The sequence below is a fragment of the Ascaphus truei genome, chromosome 6 (assembly GCF_040206685.1).
Source record: "Ascaphus truei isolate aAscTru1 chromosome 6, aAscTru1.hap1, whole genome shotgun sequence".
NCBI classification, from domain to species: Eukaryota; Metazoa; Chordata; class Amphibia; order Anura; family Ascaphidae; genus Ascaphus; species Ascaphus truei.
Window position 1 is genome coordinate 75918567 of NC_134488.1, and position 16386 is coordinate 75934952.

The 16386-nt window shown below is 43.1% G+C and overlaps 1 protein-coding gene across 9 annotated transcripts in view; it reads right to left on the reverse strand.

The window, feature by feature from the left end:
• The window catches only part of MORN1 (MORN repeat containing 1), a 301250-nt gene extending 286066 nt beyond the window's left edge, over positions 1-15184 (reverse strand). For 3 of the 9 annotated variants that reach the window (XR_012802222.1, XR_012802223.1, XM_075604856.1), the window contains exon 1: positions 14875-15165. Coding sequence is in view for 6 of the 9 variants with exons in the window: in XM_075604856.1 (XP_075460971.1) it covers positions 14875-15091 (217 nt within the window). In the remaining 3 variants the exon portion in view is untranslated. Of the gene's footprint in view, positions 1-14874 lie in introns of all 9 variants that reach the window. The other 6 variants (XR_012802221.1, XM_075604860.1, XM_075604857.1 and 3 more) reach the window with 5 other exon arrangements.
• Positions 15185-16386: the final 1202 nt, after the last annotated feature.

Sequence of the window (16386 nt, forward strand, 5' to 3'; positions counted from 1 at the left end):
TGTCCTGCATCCATGAGATACCGGCACCACCTTTTGAGATAAGTATCTCAGGAAGTAGAGGGTCTGCGGAGTTGCAATATGAGTGATGCAATATTCAATGGCAACATGAGTAAACCAGAGTAAACCAGAGTAAAGCAAAGTGCTACAAAGCAGATGTCAACGTAATTTAGCAGTTCAATTCCCTGCTGCATTTATTTTATATATATTTTTTTAAACATACAACTGTAATAAGGGTTACATTTAAAAAAAAAACAAAAAAAAACAGGGAGACCTTTTAAATGTAACTTTGACAAAAGCTGCCATATGACAGATTTTGTTGTACATTTTAGATTTTCCTAATCTAGGAAAACCTGCCCACACAAAGTGCCTCTTCCAAAAATCAATCCCAGAATACAATATGGATTTATGAAAAAAGTATGTTACAGTTTGTGCCCTATGAAAGCGTGGACGAGCAAACATTTCAATCACAGTCAGTGCAGACATTAAATGAGCTGTCCCTACAATATCATACGTGTGTTTTTTTTTTAATAAATCAGTTCTGTACTATTAGATACTATACTTACTATGTTATTATTTTTTCATTATTCAACTCTTAATCCCATTTTTAATGAGTTTTAATATACATCCTTTGATTTCTGTAGCAGGTTTTAAACACTTCAGTGCAAGATCTTTGTAACACTTTCCTGTTTGTGATCATGTGTTGCCAATGTTCCCAGCAGTTTTAGCGGCAAACTGTAACAATAGGTAATGTTACCTCAGTAATATAACAATACATTGTATCTGTGAGTTACACTGCCTAAAGGATTGATTGCAACTCAAAAGCAGCCATTTAGTGAACCCTGGGAAGCAGCATCTTTGCTGATCGATCATGGGAAAATTAATCGATAGGCAGCTTAGGTAATTAGTTTTCAATAAAAAGTAATCAAAGGCTACATATATTAAAACAAAAAAAAGATGTTTTTGTTTTTTTTAAAAGTGCTATGCAGACTGCCTCATTAACTGAATGCCTGTCTTAATTTACTGTTTGCTAGAGAAGAAACCCATTTGACTTCATACAATAATAATGACATGATATAAAACGTTTGTTACACGTTGCATTATCTTTTTGGGGTCTCAGGAGATTCTCTCTCTCTCAGACTTTTGAATTGTTGTGCTTGAAGAATATTTTGGTAATTGCTGTGTGTGACAGGGTGAATTCAGTATCCCAACACTATGCCTTGGAGACCTATGTATAGGTCTGGAGTCCAACAGTGACCTGGTTAATCCCAGCTTGAGAAAAGGACTGGGTTTATTAACCAGGCCGCAACTGTGTCGTTAAGGAGTTTAAGAACCCAGAGCTCCAACTTGTTCTGGGTTCTGTCTGAATCAAGGAAGCACATTCTGAAAAGCTGGAGGGAAACAAGACTGCAGCAAGGTCTGTTACAGTGGGACACGTACCCTTGTTCTTTGTGCTTTTCTTAGACTTGAAAACCCTTTCTGGGAAAAGGTCAAAGCCCAGTTATGGACTATTTAGCTGGACTGTTGTAAGTTGGGTTTTTTTCTTTGTTACTTTAAACCTACTGTATACTGAATGAAGCTCTTTTTGTCTTCCATGTTTTTGTGGCTGAATAGACAAGTCTATTCAGATAACCCATGTGTCGTTCCGTTGTACCTGCAACATATGATGTTTGAAGTGGGATTCTGAGTGAACCCTGAATATGAAGGTCCACACACAAAGTTTATGTGCAAGCAGGTCAGGAAAATGGAGTACTACTGCATCAGCAAGCCCAGCTCCTATCCCAGCAGCAGGCAGCGCAGGATGAAAAACAGGCCAGGCAAAATGGACAAATGCAGCAGAAAGCCCAGCTCCTAACCCAGCAGCACTTGATGAAAGGCTGGCCAAACTATAAGTTGGATCCCCTTTGTCTGCTGGAACAGAACTTCAGAACAACCCGAGAAAAATGAGTCCAGTTGAGGACCCAAAGGCTTTACTCTTAACCTTTGAAAGGTTTGTTGCGGCCCAGTGCTCGTCCGAAGATCGCTGGACAACCACTTTGGCACTGCTTCTCATAGGAGAAGTCCAGGCCTCATATCAGGGCCTACCTGAAGATCAGTCTATGGATTATAAGGAGGTAAAATCCGCCGTCCTGAATCGCTTGGGCCTGACCCCAGAAGCCTACCGACAGCAGTTAAGGAATTTGGAATACACCTCTAAGGTGAGACCCCTCGTCATAGCTCAACACTTACTGGACTTGTGTACTTGGAGGATACAGCCCGAGCAGTGCACCAAGGAGACGATTCTCTAACAAATAATTTTGGAGCAAGTCCTACAGGTGATAACGCCTACGGCGCGCTCCTGGGTATATCGCCATGCTGTCAAAACCCTAACTTTGTCTGTTCAGCACTTGGAAAACTTCCTTGGGGTCGAGGACCACGAGCAACCTGGGCCGAACGGCACAGACTCCAGCTTCGGCTGATGCCCAAAGAGGGAGGCCAGACCAGCATGTAAACTACAACCCATCCACCCGAGACTGCCAAGCCCCACGAAGGGATCAGTTGTTCCAGCCACAGAGAGGTCCGGACACCGGTCCCCGCCGAGACCCTCATCTTCTTCCTGATGTCGGTTCATCTCTAAAAGAGGGGAACTTCAGAAGTTGTCACACACAGGACCCACCTGACTTCTGGTCTCCAGTAAGCCATCCAGCTGAGCGGTATCCACATCAACCCCCTGAGAGCCTTCTCCATGTTCTACCTGCAGGGAACAGGGCCACTAACATATGGAGTGCCCACTGATGGATTGCTCTTTCAGCAGGACCATCACCTCAGCCTTCCCCAAAGAAAGCTTCAAGCCCTGGCTACTTCCAGTCCTGATTGAGGGTACATCCTTCCAGGCCCTTGTGGATTCGGGTTCTGGGAAAACAATTGTGTTATAGGAATTTTTACCACCTGAAGTGCTTTTCTATGACTCCCATTGGAACATAGAATTTATACATGGCGATATAAAATGGTACCCAACTGCCAACATCCTGCTACAGGTAAAGGGTTGAGCGGCCAGGCTAGAAGTAGGAGTCGCTCGTGGCTCCCTGCTCCAGTCTTGTTGGGCTTGGACTGGCCCTATTTCTCCAGTTTAATGGCTCCCTCCAAGGAGGAGCCTCCTTCTCTGTTACAAAACTCTGGGACTCAATATAACAATACTAATTTGCCAAAGTCACAGGTTACATAGTTACATAGTAGATGAGGTTGAAAAAAGACGTACGTCCATCAAGTTCAACCTATGGACATGTAATAACAGAGAATGGCCAGAAGGAGGGCAAGACAGAGCCTGGAAATTTTATGGAAATGTCTCTCCCCGATTTTCGCCAGAGGGAAGACTCAGTCATTGCCAAACTGTATGAGGTGGTAAAAATTGATGACCATGTTTTGGATACACAAGGTGTAAAGGTATTCCCTCATTTTGAATTGTTTAATATTCTGCATACGGTGAACAAGCATACACAAACAGGGGAGGTTAATAGACAAATCTTAGGGGAGGTTACTAGACAAATCTTGGTCCCTAAGGTTTGTTAATGCTGTCTTCACCCTAGCCCATACTATCCCTTGGGGTGATCACCTCAGTAGAGACAAAACCCTGGACCATATTTCATCCCGGTTCTATTGGCCAGGGATGCATAATATTGCCAAATTAGTACTGCATGTCCTGAATGCCAGTTAACCAGCCAGAATGGACAAAAATTGCTCCCTTGGTTCCTCAACCCTCAGTCCCGTTTGAGAGGATTGGGGTAGGCTTAGTAGGACCTCTAGATCCTCTGTGAAGGGATACAGGTTTATTCTGGTGATAGTCAACTATACAACAAGGTACCCTGAGGCATTCCCCCTGAGGACAGTAACCGCTAAGCAGGTAGCCAGCAAGTTGTTGGAGCTGTTCTCACGGGTTGGACTTCCCCAGGTTATATTGACAGACCAAGGGATGAATTTTATAGCTAAACTGATTCAGGATGCCTTAAAGTTACTAGAGGTCAAGTCAGTTTGGACATCGGTCTACCATCCACAGACTGACGGATTGGTGGAAAGGTTTACCCGAACTCTAAAAAGTTTGTAGACTTCTAAAAGAGATCTTAGGTAAACCTCTCCCCTTACTGCTGTTTGCAGTGTGGAAAGTTCCCCAGGCCTCCACGGGATTCTCTCCATTTCAGTTCCAATATAGCTGCCAACCCCGGGATAACCTAGGCCTCCTGAAGGAGTCCTGGGAGGAACAGCGATCCCCTTCTAAGAAAACCCTTCAATATATGTTGGACCTTGGGAATCGCCTAGACATGGCTGGCCATTTTGCTAGGGTGAATCTTAGATCAGCCCCAGGCAGTCAGGAGAGACATTATAACCAAAATGCTCGCATGAGGGTATTTCAACCTGAGAATCAGGTGACGTTGCTTCAGCTGTGCATGGCCCCAGCCACACACACAGGGGAGGAATGTGACACTATCCAAACACTATGATGGGAGACCTATGTATAACGCTGGAGTCCAGCAGTGACCTGGTTAATCCCAGCTTGAGAAGAGGCTGGGTTAATTAACACTCCTGGGCTCGCATTATGGCTGATTTTTAAAGCCCCCGTGCCCCGCTGGCCAGTAGGCAGCAGTGACGTCATCCGGTGTGGCTTGACGACATCTTGTGACTGCAGGGGATACCAGAACCCCCCCTTTGGAAGTAAATATCTCTGGAGCAGGGGGTTCCAGAGCCTAAATTAATGGGTTCAGCTCTGGAGACCCCCTGCTTCAATCTTGTATTAAAAAAATGGAGGGGGGAAAACCCACCTTGGATTGTTCCTTTAAATGCCTACAAGTACCTTCTCATTCTACTGTGCACCAATATATATTGCCTGCTTCAGACTAGAGGCTCTACTTGCTTAGCCTACTTGACTGTACCAAGGGAACCAAATCTCATCAAATTTGCTAGATGAATCTTTAATTATATATCTGATCTTTTCCAAGGTCATGACCTCCCATACTCCTTCCCCCCTTCTAGTACTCTAAGATTGGTGTACTTTTACCATCATGCAGCAAGTGAACATCTTACAACATTCTGCAAGTGCAATATTAGCGATTTTTATTTTTAACAGCTATCCCACAATTTAATCTCTATTAAGGAAGAATGTACTTGGATACGCTGGTATTATGACTCCGGTTATCTCCCTGGCTCTTCTATCCACTTTAGACCAGAAGATTTTCATAATGGGGCATTTCCCCCAGATATGTATTATCGTTCCCCTATTATCACTGTTCCTCCAGCATAAATCCGATACAGACGGAAAGCAGCTGTGGAGATTAGGGGGTATAGAACCATTCATACAGAAGTTTGATGTGTTTTCCATAATCTTTGTCAAAATTGATGAGGACCAATCAACCTCTCATATCTTTGTCCATTCTTCCATAGATATGTCTAGACCGAACTTTCTTTCCCAGCTCTGTGCAAAGTCTGGCTAATTTTAATTTCCTCCAATAGACACTCATAAATGTATGATATATTATGGCCTAGTATTGTAAAAACAGATTTGAATGGTGTTTTCTGTTTTAAGATTAGTTTATTTTTTATTTTTAGTAGATTTGATAGTGTCTCATCTGTATGTATTGGCACTTCATACTGTCCTGGAAATGGAATGTGTCTTTAAAATTTTCAAAAGGTTGTAATTTATCCACAAAAATCAAATCTGCACAATTAATAATTCCCACTTCATTCCATTTTGAAAAGGCCTTACTGCACCGACACACTTTATTCGAGCAAATACCCAGTATGTACCTGGCAGATACCTGGAATGCGCCGCTCCTCACCTCTGACAAGCCCCGTTGCGTTTGCCTTCCCAGCCTGGGTTCATGCCTGGCTGACGGGCGGCTGATCTGTTAAATGATAATGATTAGGATTTAATAGGCTGCAATGCTTCGCGTGTCTACCAGATGGCATAAATTCATGAATTGTAATGCAGTATATATATATATATATATACTGTGCAGTATTGCAGCCAGCGGGAATAAAATGCTTCAATCCCTGCCTGGAAAATACCTCAATGCACTCGGGCAGAAAACAGTCACAAACCTCAATACACCCGGGTATATCCGAATTCGTGGGACTAGCCAAGCTCGAATAAAGTGTGTCGCCAGTGTATGTATCCAGGTACATAGTGCTTTATAGCAGTAATATACGTGACATAATATTATAATGAATAAGCGCTTCACAAAATAATACAATAAGAAAAGGAGTCCCTGCCCCAAAGAGCTTACCATCAAAGTGGTAAGTGGGAAGAATTTACAGAGACGAGACAGCAGAGAGATATTCCAGGTGGAAAGTTAGGGTTCCCAAAGATAGGACTCAATGGGGATGGAAATGTGGTAGGTTGCGTCACTTCATCCCATGAAAAAAACAGAATTTTGCTCTGCCATAGGCCGTGCGTATAGTGCCCACGACGGGCGATGCAACGGGACGGGTGACATCACCCGTCGCTGTCAGCAAAAGTTATAATTCTCTTTGCGGCAGCGTCGCGGGTTTACTGGCATTTGATTGGTTCAGGGGCTGTCACATGAGGTGACAGCCTTTGAAAAATAAAATATTGCCAGCTTCCAAAATCCGAAACGCGACGCCGCTCCGTCGCATTGTCGCCGTCGCGCTTACTATAAGTGCAAGCGGGGGCGGAAATGCATTTGTTTTTGGCCGATGTCGCCCGTCGCGGGCACTATACGCACGGCCCCAATTATCAAAAAATAATAATTTAAACATTGCAAAAATTACCTCATACTTTTAACCAAATGATTATTACTGTACGGGGAGGTTCTAACCTATCAAAGGAAGCCAGTAGAAATTTTAAACAAGCAAAAAAGAAATGGGATTAGGGTTGAGGCTTCACTCTATAGGGTTAAACAATTCATTAGGATATATGATGTCATGTTAACAAAAAAAACCTCAATTTATTAAAGTGTACAAAATATTAAACACTTAATGTTTTACTTTTTAAATACATTTTAAAATATGGAAGTAAAACTAGTAAAAAAAAAATAGAAAAAAGGAATATTTAACATGAATAAGCTGAGTAATGCAGCAGGCATAAGTTTATAGGGGTCCATGCTAAAATGGATAAGAAATAAAAGGTGGCACTGTGTGCTCATTTGCCTGTCATTTACCAAAATCCCTGGCTGCAGTGGAATCACTGTATGCTAGGAGATAATGGGGAAAAGCAGGGTTGTAGACCTGTCTGAGACAGGTGAATGTACCCAAAAGTGATATTATTATTTGCTGTACAGTGGAGGTTTTTTGTCACTTTTTCACCCACCATAATTTATTTAATGGTAAAAGGTAAATAATCTGAAACAATGTCAGTATGCAAAGTGATATTTATCTCTAAATATTTATTAGAACTGGGGTTTCATCTAAATGGAAAATTCAGTTTAATTTGTGATAACAGGGAGTTGGAGAGGGTTACATTCTGAACCTCGGACTTTGAGAGATTTATTTTAAAGTTGGACGCCAGACCAAAATCATTTAGCACTACCATAACATTATGGTGAAATTAGAGGTCTTGTTATCATTAACAGGATAAATAGTCTGCATATAATGCGATTTTATGCTTCGTATTACCAATATTTATGCCAAATATATCTGGGTTTGACCCGATGACCTCTGAAAAAGGCTCAATAACCATTGCGAAAATTAGAGGCGATAACGGACGCCCTTCACTTGTTCCATTGAGAATTTTAAAGGAATTTTAAAGGAATCTGACAATTTATCATTAAGAAGTTACTCTTGACATACGACTGCAATAAAGAGCCCTAATACATTGCATCAACATATAGCCAAATCATATACGATCAAGTAACCTAAATATGTAGTCCCACCCAGGACCAGCGCAAGGGTTTCATGCGCCATTAGGCAAAACTTAAAATTTGCGCCCCTACAAATAATGTCAGATAATACGGGATGTATTATCCAACATTCCCCCTCCCCCCTCTCATTTACCAAGCTTGGTGGCGGAGGCACAGCGGGAGTGGTACAGGAGTCAGGAAGCGGCGGTAAAAGACGATGTCAGCAGAGGGAAGACGTTGAGACAGTGATCAGCAGTGGCTTGGCTGCGGCAGGCGAAGGAACAGGAGCACAGGAGGCGGCAGGGGAGGTACGCGCTGTAACACTGGAAGTTGACCGTTGTCTGACTTCCGGCGCCTGACTTCCGGCACCAGTGTTACAGCACGTACCTCCCATGCTCCTGCTCCGATCGGATGTCTTTTACTGCCACAGCCAAGCCACCGTCGCCAGTTGTCTCAATGTCTTCCCTCCGCTTATAACGAGTGCTCACCACAAACAGTATGGAACCGCATAGCTGAGGTGGGGATGTTTGAGTACACCGAACAATAACCGCGCAACCACGTCCGGATTGCAGGGTCGTAGTCGTGTAGATGGGTCAGAAGAGTTGTGATACTCGCCGTGGTCTAGGATAGGAGAAGTTGGAGTCCAGGAGTAGAGAGGTCAGAATGGTCGTTGTGCGTAGCCGAGGTTCAGGGGTCAGAGAAGGTGGGAGTCCAAATACAAGCCGATGTCAGGGATCAGAGAAGGCAGCGGTCCGGGTACAAGCTGAGGTCAAAGGTACAGAAAAACAAGGCAGAATGCAAGAGCAACAGCAGGGCAGCAGGATGCTGAGGCAAGTACTAGAAACATAAACAGTAGTTTATGCTCAGCCAATTTGCCTAAGGGCTGGCTGAGCATATAAAGAACAGAGAGCCAATGGGAAGGCTGCAGGCAATGAGTCATCACAGGTAGACTGTGTACTGATAGGCAGGGCGGAGTGTATCGTAGCTGTGGAATAATTAATGTTGTTAGCATTAACCCTTCGAGTGGTTCTGGTCGTGTGACGCCGACGTGTAGTGGAGACAGGAGCGTCCTCCGTTGAGTCACGGGAGCCTAGGTCCGGTGTCGGCATGACCACTGCGGCGCTCGCGTGCAGTGCACGCGTGAGGGGTGTCACCTAATGCATCACGGGGGTGGGATCGAGATCCAATCCTCACACCTCTGACATCGGCTTTTACTGCCGCTCTGCTCCCTGACTCCTGTGCCGCTCCACTCCTGCTGCTTCCCTGGGACCTTTGCGCCCAAGGCGACCGCCTAGGTTCACCTAATGAACGGGCCGGACTTGGTCCCACCTTAAAATCCTTTTCGACAACAAATTGACCATAACATCGTAGGTGTTCCCTTTTTATTAATGTAGTTAATTAGAATTATAATACGTCTTGTGTTTGATTTAGGTCTGGTAAATATCTATTGAATCTGTTGGCCAACATTTTAGCCCAGATCTTCATGTCCACAATTACTAATTGATTGGCCTGTAACTGGCACAATTTAATTTATCTTTCCTAGGTTTTGGATCACTGTACTGTGTGCCTCTGAGATCTGCTGAGATAGTCCCAGACTTACTGATAGCACTGAACATATTTTGGAAATGGGGTAATACAATGTGCATAAATTTTGTAATAGCTACTGTATGTGGGAAGCCATCTGGTTCAGGACTTTTACCCCCAGGTAGTTCTTTAATAACTCGTTCAATCTCCTCTCCACTAACATGAGTTTCAAATGACTGTCTGGCTCCTAGTGATAGTCTTTTACCTTTATTCTGTATTCTGATATGTAGTCTTGACCTTCTTTTAATGATGAGATGAGGTTGTATATTTTTGAATAGAATTATCGAAATTCCTCTCTTATTAGTTTAGGATCGTGAGATGCGAGACCAGTATTTTATCTGAGACAGTTAATATTACATTGGCCTTGTTTATTTTTTATGTGATTCGCTAACATTTTATCTATTTTGTCACTTTTCTCATAAGACGTGTTTAAGCTGCAAAAGTTACTTTTTTATTTTATGATTAGTGAGTAGATAAAATTGCCTTCTTGTTTTGATCAATTCGGAAAGCACACTTTTGTTTCCTCAGGCCTTATGCTTTGCTCCCCAGTTATTGAATTTTTTTACATAGGGCCAAAATATCCTTATCTCTCTGGTGCATTTTGAAGGTCGTCTGCTGTATAAATGCCCCTCTAAGAGCACATTTATATGCCTCCCACGGCATGTTAGATTAAATATTATTAATATTATTTTCCATGAAATACTGTACTTCTATGTATAATTTTATATTGAAATCCTTTAGTATTTGTTTTGTCTCCATGACCAATTATCTTTGGCAGTTCCCTTCCAAGAAATTATCAGATTCAACTCAATATGTGCATGATTTGACCTCATAATATTACCGATATTGGTTTGTGAAATTACTCTGGTCTATGAAAAAATAATCCAATCGGGTATTTACATTGTGTGGATGCGAATAGAAGGTGTAATCTTTGTTAGGGGGCTTCAATACGCTCCAGCTATATATTAAAGCAGCGGTGCGCAAACTGGGGGGGCGCGAGATTACCGGTGGGATGTGCGCGGTTTACAGAAGTCCTGCGCGCTTCCCAAAGGCACATAAATTAAGTGCTGGGGGAGCTGCAGGGCCTCTGTAAACAATACTTACCTTGATTCGGCCGGCATCTGGAGACGCGTCGGCGTCAAATGACCCGCAAACCTCAATGAACTGAAGCAACGTTGTAAAGAAGAATGGGCCAAAATTCCTCCACAACGATTTGAGAGACTGATAAAGTCATACAGAAAACGATTACTTCAAGTTATTGCTGCCAAAGGTGGTTCTATTAGCTATTGAATCATAAGGTGTACTTAGTTTTTCACACATGGCTTCTCCATTTTGACATTATTTTTGTTAAATAAATCATGACACAGTGTAAAATGTCATGTGTTGTTGTTCATCTGAGGTTGTATTTACCTAATTTTTAGACCTGCTAAGGAACAGATGATTGTTATTATGTCCTGATATGTAAAACCATAGAATTCAAAGAGGGTGTACTTTCCTTTTCACACTTGTGTGTGTGTATGTGTATGTGTATATATATATATATATATATATATATATATATATATAATCAGTTAAGTAAGACACTTTAAATATCTTATCAGTGCTGTGGGCATGGTTAAAAATCAATAATCTATTAGGCAGTGCTTGTATGACATACAATTTATAGCAGGCTCCTCTGCCACTGGAAGGATTCATCTAATGTAAACATCAGGGTGAATTTCCCTTAGGGCTGAGGCCATAGTCTAGAGCAGGGGTGCTCAAACTGGGGGGCGTTCCCCCCATGGGGGGCACGGCGATTGCAGAGGCCCCGCGCTATTCCCCCAAGGCATTTAAATTAATGCCGGGGGATCGGGTGAGGCCTCTGCAACTTCACTTACCTTGTCTTCGGCGACGTGTCGCCATGGCAATGTGGCGTCAAATGACGCCGCTGGGTCATGTGACGCCACGTTGGCATGACACCGTGATGTCACATGACCCTGTGATGTCATTTGACACCGGAGAGGCGGAGAAAAGGTAAGGGAGGTGGGTGCAGCAGGGAAAGATTAGACCAGTGGTGCGCAGAGCATCAATTTTTGGGGGGAGGCAATTGGTTTGTGTGAGTGTGTCTCTCACCTTTTCCGTAGCGGCTCTTCATCGTGGCGCCACATGATACCACAATGTCATGACAACGCGGCGTCACATGCCGACGTGGCAACCTGTCATCGTAACATCGTACGCTTAGGAGGGCCTCCCCCTAGCCTACAGGATGCAAAAAGCTAAATCCTCCACTGGTAACACACTATGTAGATAACACAATAAACCTAATTCCGTATATAGGTTTATACACTTCCATCCAATGCATTTAAAAAAGTGAAATCTCATAATTTGGACATTTCCTGCTTCAGTTTTGCAAACAATATGTAAAATTACAGATTAAATGTTTAACACAGAATTATATGAGTTTGATATTCAAACAACATGCATAGTTTTTCAAACAAAAAACTGTTTCACAGCCTGCCAAGACAAAGAGTGACTGCTTGCATCATGCTGTCCTAAAAGGTTGTTTTTTTTGTTTTAAGTCAGTGTATCAGATGGCAATTTAAAATAAACTACAATGAAGTCAGCCTCTGTAAGCAGGTAAGTGCAAATTGAAATTCACAGGACACCATGGAGCTCAGCAGAGAATATGCTCAGTGAGTCATAAATATTTCTTTTGGATCGGGCTAAAACAATGCTGCAGCTGCTGTGTGAAGTTTAATTTGGCACAATCTGTTAATGTTATAATCATTTATTCAAACAAAATCGGTATGGGTACATGGCCCAGGAGTACAGTTACAATTGTTCTTTGATATTACAAGAAAGATAAATAAATGGTTAGCTATGTGTAAATTCTTTACATAATAAAGTTGGGTAGAATAATGATTTCTTATTCACTTCTTCATCTGTGACTACACTGATAACGTATTTTTTTATGATTACCGAATTCTTTATGGTGATTTCCCTGCAAAGATCACCGACAAGAATAATTTAGTACAGTTAGTTTATGTGAAAACAATCCTCCATGAAAAGCTAAAAAAAATTGTAACAATCACTACAATATGTATGGTTTCCTAATAATTACTTCTTCTTGTAGAATGTTACTATGACTCTTCAACTACACATACTGCAGTACAAACGAGTTATAGAAACATAAACAAAACCATGTTTCCCCAAAAGTCAACTGATGCATAAGTGAGATAAAGATTATTGGCATAATTTATTTATTTATAAAATGTTTTACCAGGAAGTAATACATTGAGAGTTACCTCTCATTTTCAAGTATGTCCTGGGCACAGAGTTAAGACAAATAATACATGGTTACAAATACAGTTACATAAGTGAACAGCGTATACATTATATACAAGACATTGTATGCACAGTTAAAGAAAATATATTATAGGCATATGTAACAGTTACAGACCAGATTAAAATGTGAGACAGCTTTAGTTTGAAAGAACGTAGCCTGGTGGCTGCTGTGAGAGTCTACGGTAGATTGTTCCAGTTTTGGGGTGCACGGTAAGAGAAGGAGGAGCGGCCAGATACTTTGCTGAACCTTGGGACCATGAACAGTCTTTTGGAGTCTGATCTCATTCATAAAGCAAATATAGCGGTGGAAAAATATCAATATTACCTTGTTGAATTTATCATCATACACTAATGCAGCGGTGCGCAAAGTGGGGGGCGAGCCTCCCAGGGGGGACGGGAGAATTTCTAGGGGGGGCGCGGCGGCTACAGAGGTCCCCCGCTCCCCCCAAGGCACGTAGATTAATTGCTGGGGGGACCGCGTGAGGCCTCTGCAGCTTCTCTTACCTGATCTTCGGTGACACGTCGCCATGGTAACCGACGTCATTTGGTCATGTGATACCACGTTGCCATGGTAACGTGACGTCACATGGCCCATGATGTTATTTGACCCCGGAGACAAGGAGGAGAGGGGGCGCGAGGCAGGAGATAAGGAGGCGGGGGGGGGGGATGCAAGTTAAAAAACTTTGCACACCCCTGCACTAATGTATGTAATAATACACATCATTGCTTGTTAACCCTTCCCTTGTGGAACACCAGCCACGCAAAATTTTACAAATAATAAACAAATCATCAAACGCATATCAATGTACTAATATCACATACAGTATGAACTGAATGTCAACTGCCCATCTCCAATCACAGACCTGTATTTTAACATGCTATAAATCCAATTCCCTCTGCTGGAGAAGATTTTAGTGCCATTCATTTGAATGAAGCAGATCTGTTTTCCACGACGAGGATGCAGTTTCACTGCATATGGAAAATGAAAATATCACTTGTGAGCACATTCACATGTCTCAAACAGGTCTGCAACCCTGCTTTTCACCATTATCTCCTAGATAGTGCTTTCATTGCAGCAAAGTATCCGGCCGCTCCTCCTTCTCTTACCGTCACCTTTTGCTTCAAATCCATTTTGCCATGGACAGCTACAAGCTTATGCCTGCCGAATTACACAGCTTTTCGGCACAGCCTGGGTTAAAGAAATACAGTAAACCGACTCCGACAGCTTTTTGGACCTTGGGTCTCATCAGTGGTTATATTGGCTTTCCAATTTGAAGCTGGGATAGGTTTCAACCATACCTTAAATAAGTTATGGTACGTAAAAAAAGTGACAAAACACCCTCCACCCTATAGCAAACAGCAAATGAAAATATCACTTGTGAGCACATTTAGGTCTTAGGCGGCACGTATAGTGCCCACGACGGGCGACGTCACTAGTCACCGCTAGCGAAAGTTATATTTCGCTTTGCAGCGGCGTCAAGGGCGTACTGGCATTTGATTGGTTCAGGGGCTGTCACATGAGGCGATAGCCCTTGAAAAATCAAATATTGCCAGCTACCAAAATTTGTGACGCGACGTCACGCTTACTATAAGCGCACGTGGCAGCGGCAATGCATTTGGTTTTAGGCAACGTCGCATCGCCATCACGGGCACTATACGCGCAGCCTTAGACAAGTCTGCAACCTGCTTTTCACCATTATCTCCTAGCATATGGAATAACACCCATAATCTTTATGGAACATTTAGTGATGAGTTTGGTAATCAATGGCCAAAACAAGTTCACTTTCTGTTACCCAGCCCATACGTGATCTACGCATCAAAAAAAGAAGTTCACATATTCATATATTCCAATGAAGCCTCATTTATGGAGTGCAGAATTATGTCAATTGCATTTAATTTACATTTGTGGTTGAGATCCCAGAAACATCACTGGAGCTCAACAATAATAATATAATACTATACAATACAATAGTAAAGGGCTGCAGCAGCTTAAAAAAAGTGTTTATTTAAACCCTTTCGCTAACAGAGGGGCCTGCAGAGTTTAAACCATGTTTACAACAGGGTGATGATATAAGCTGCAATATGTGATGTTTACAACAACCGGGTGTGTAGTGTCAGGCTCCCCAGCCTCCCCTCTGATTACCATGCCGAAGCTGCTTCTTCATGTCGCCAATGTAGTGGTGGGAATCTCTCGGCACTTTCCCGGGGGCCGCCATCTTGCCCTGAAATGTTTGCTTGGCAACCAAACCAACGTTCCAGTAACTAAGGGGTGGGGATTCTCTAAAAAAAAAAAAAAAAAAAAAAAAAGGAAGATAGCTGACCAATTGACAACCGGCACCTGGCAATTCCACGCGTTGCATGGTAATTTGTGCGCATGTGCGGTGGCCAGAAGCCTGCAGGGTTAAGGTTAACTACTAGAGCGCCGGAGAGAGTTGGAACACAGCAGTGTAGCTATAGTGCAGGCTTGCACCACATGCGGCCTGCCTGGACTCCCTGTGCGGCCCGCGATGCCCTCCCCAGCGCCCACTCTGCAGATACAGGAGGGAAGGAGCGCTAGCATTGTGAAACGCTACCCCCCTCTGCCTATTAGGAAAGGAGCGCTAGCAGATTGATGCGACGACCCCCCCCACGCTCTAGTAGGGGGAGAGGGTGATGTGCAGGGAGGGTGAGAGAGAGGGTGATCTGAGGTGCAGAGGGGGAGAGGGTGATGAGAAGAGGTGCAAGGGGGGGGGGGGGGCAGTGGTAGGTCACAATATTAAAAATGAAGAAGAATATGCATCGTAATACTCCATACAAATTAAATGTCCTGTAGCCATACAAAAATACCATATTAGTAACATAATAACAAAATACTCAATAAAATGCTTCAAAAAAGTTAAATACGAATGATGAATCTTGAATTTTCTATGATCTGAAAGAGATAAAATAACGGTGAGTTCCAATCAACAATAGTACCTTTAAGTCAGTCGTGATGTGAGGTGCAGGGGGGAGAGGGTGATGTGAGGTGCAGGGGGGTATTGTGTGTGATGTGGAGGGGGAGTATTTTGTGTGAGCGGGAGAGATGGGGGTGTGAGAGAGAGGGGGAGTCTCGCAAAGACCAGGGGAGGGGGCAATGGAAACTGTTGTCTTGAGCCCCAGGAAAGCAGTCTACGTCCCTATCTGGTATGACCATCCTCATATCTCCCCCAGCACCTCTCATCATATAGCTCTCCCAGCACCCCTCATCATCACCCTCATATCTGGGGGGGGGGGTGATATGATGTTGATGATCTGTGGGGGGGGGGAATATATGATGAGGGGTGCTGTGGGAAATATGATGATGATTTTACCCGTGCGGCCTGAATCAGTTTTCCTTGGAGCAGTTCGGCCCTTCTCACTTTACAAGTTGTGCAGCCCTGCTATAGTGGATTAGAGGTACACATGGCACAGAAGGGTCTGTCTCCTTAGTACAATGAATGAAAGTTATTTATACTGCGGGGAGGGTTTAAACTCCTTTCTTGAATGTGGTAGATCAGAAAGTAATGTTTGGAGTGCATTAGTAAGAGGAATAGGTAATGGCAGGAGTGATGAGCAGAGGCAGTCACATCTGCAGCTTTACTCTGTACTTTAAAACTAGGCTGGTGTGATGGTAAAGAAAAATCATTCAGTTAAACAA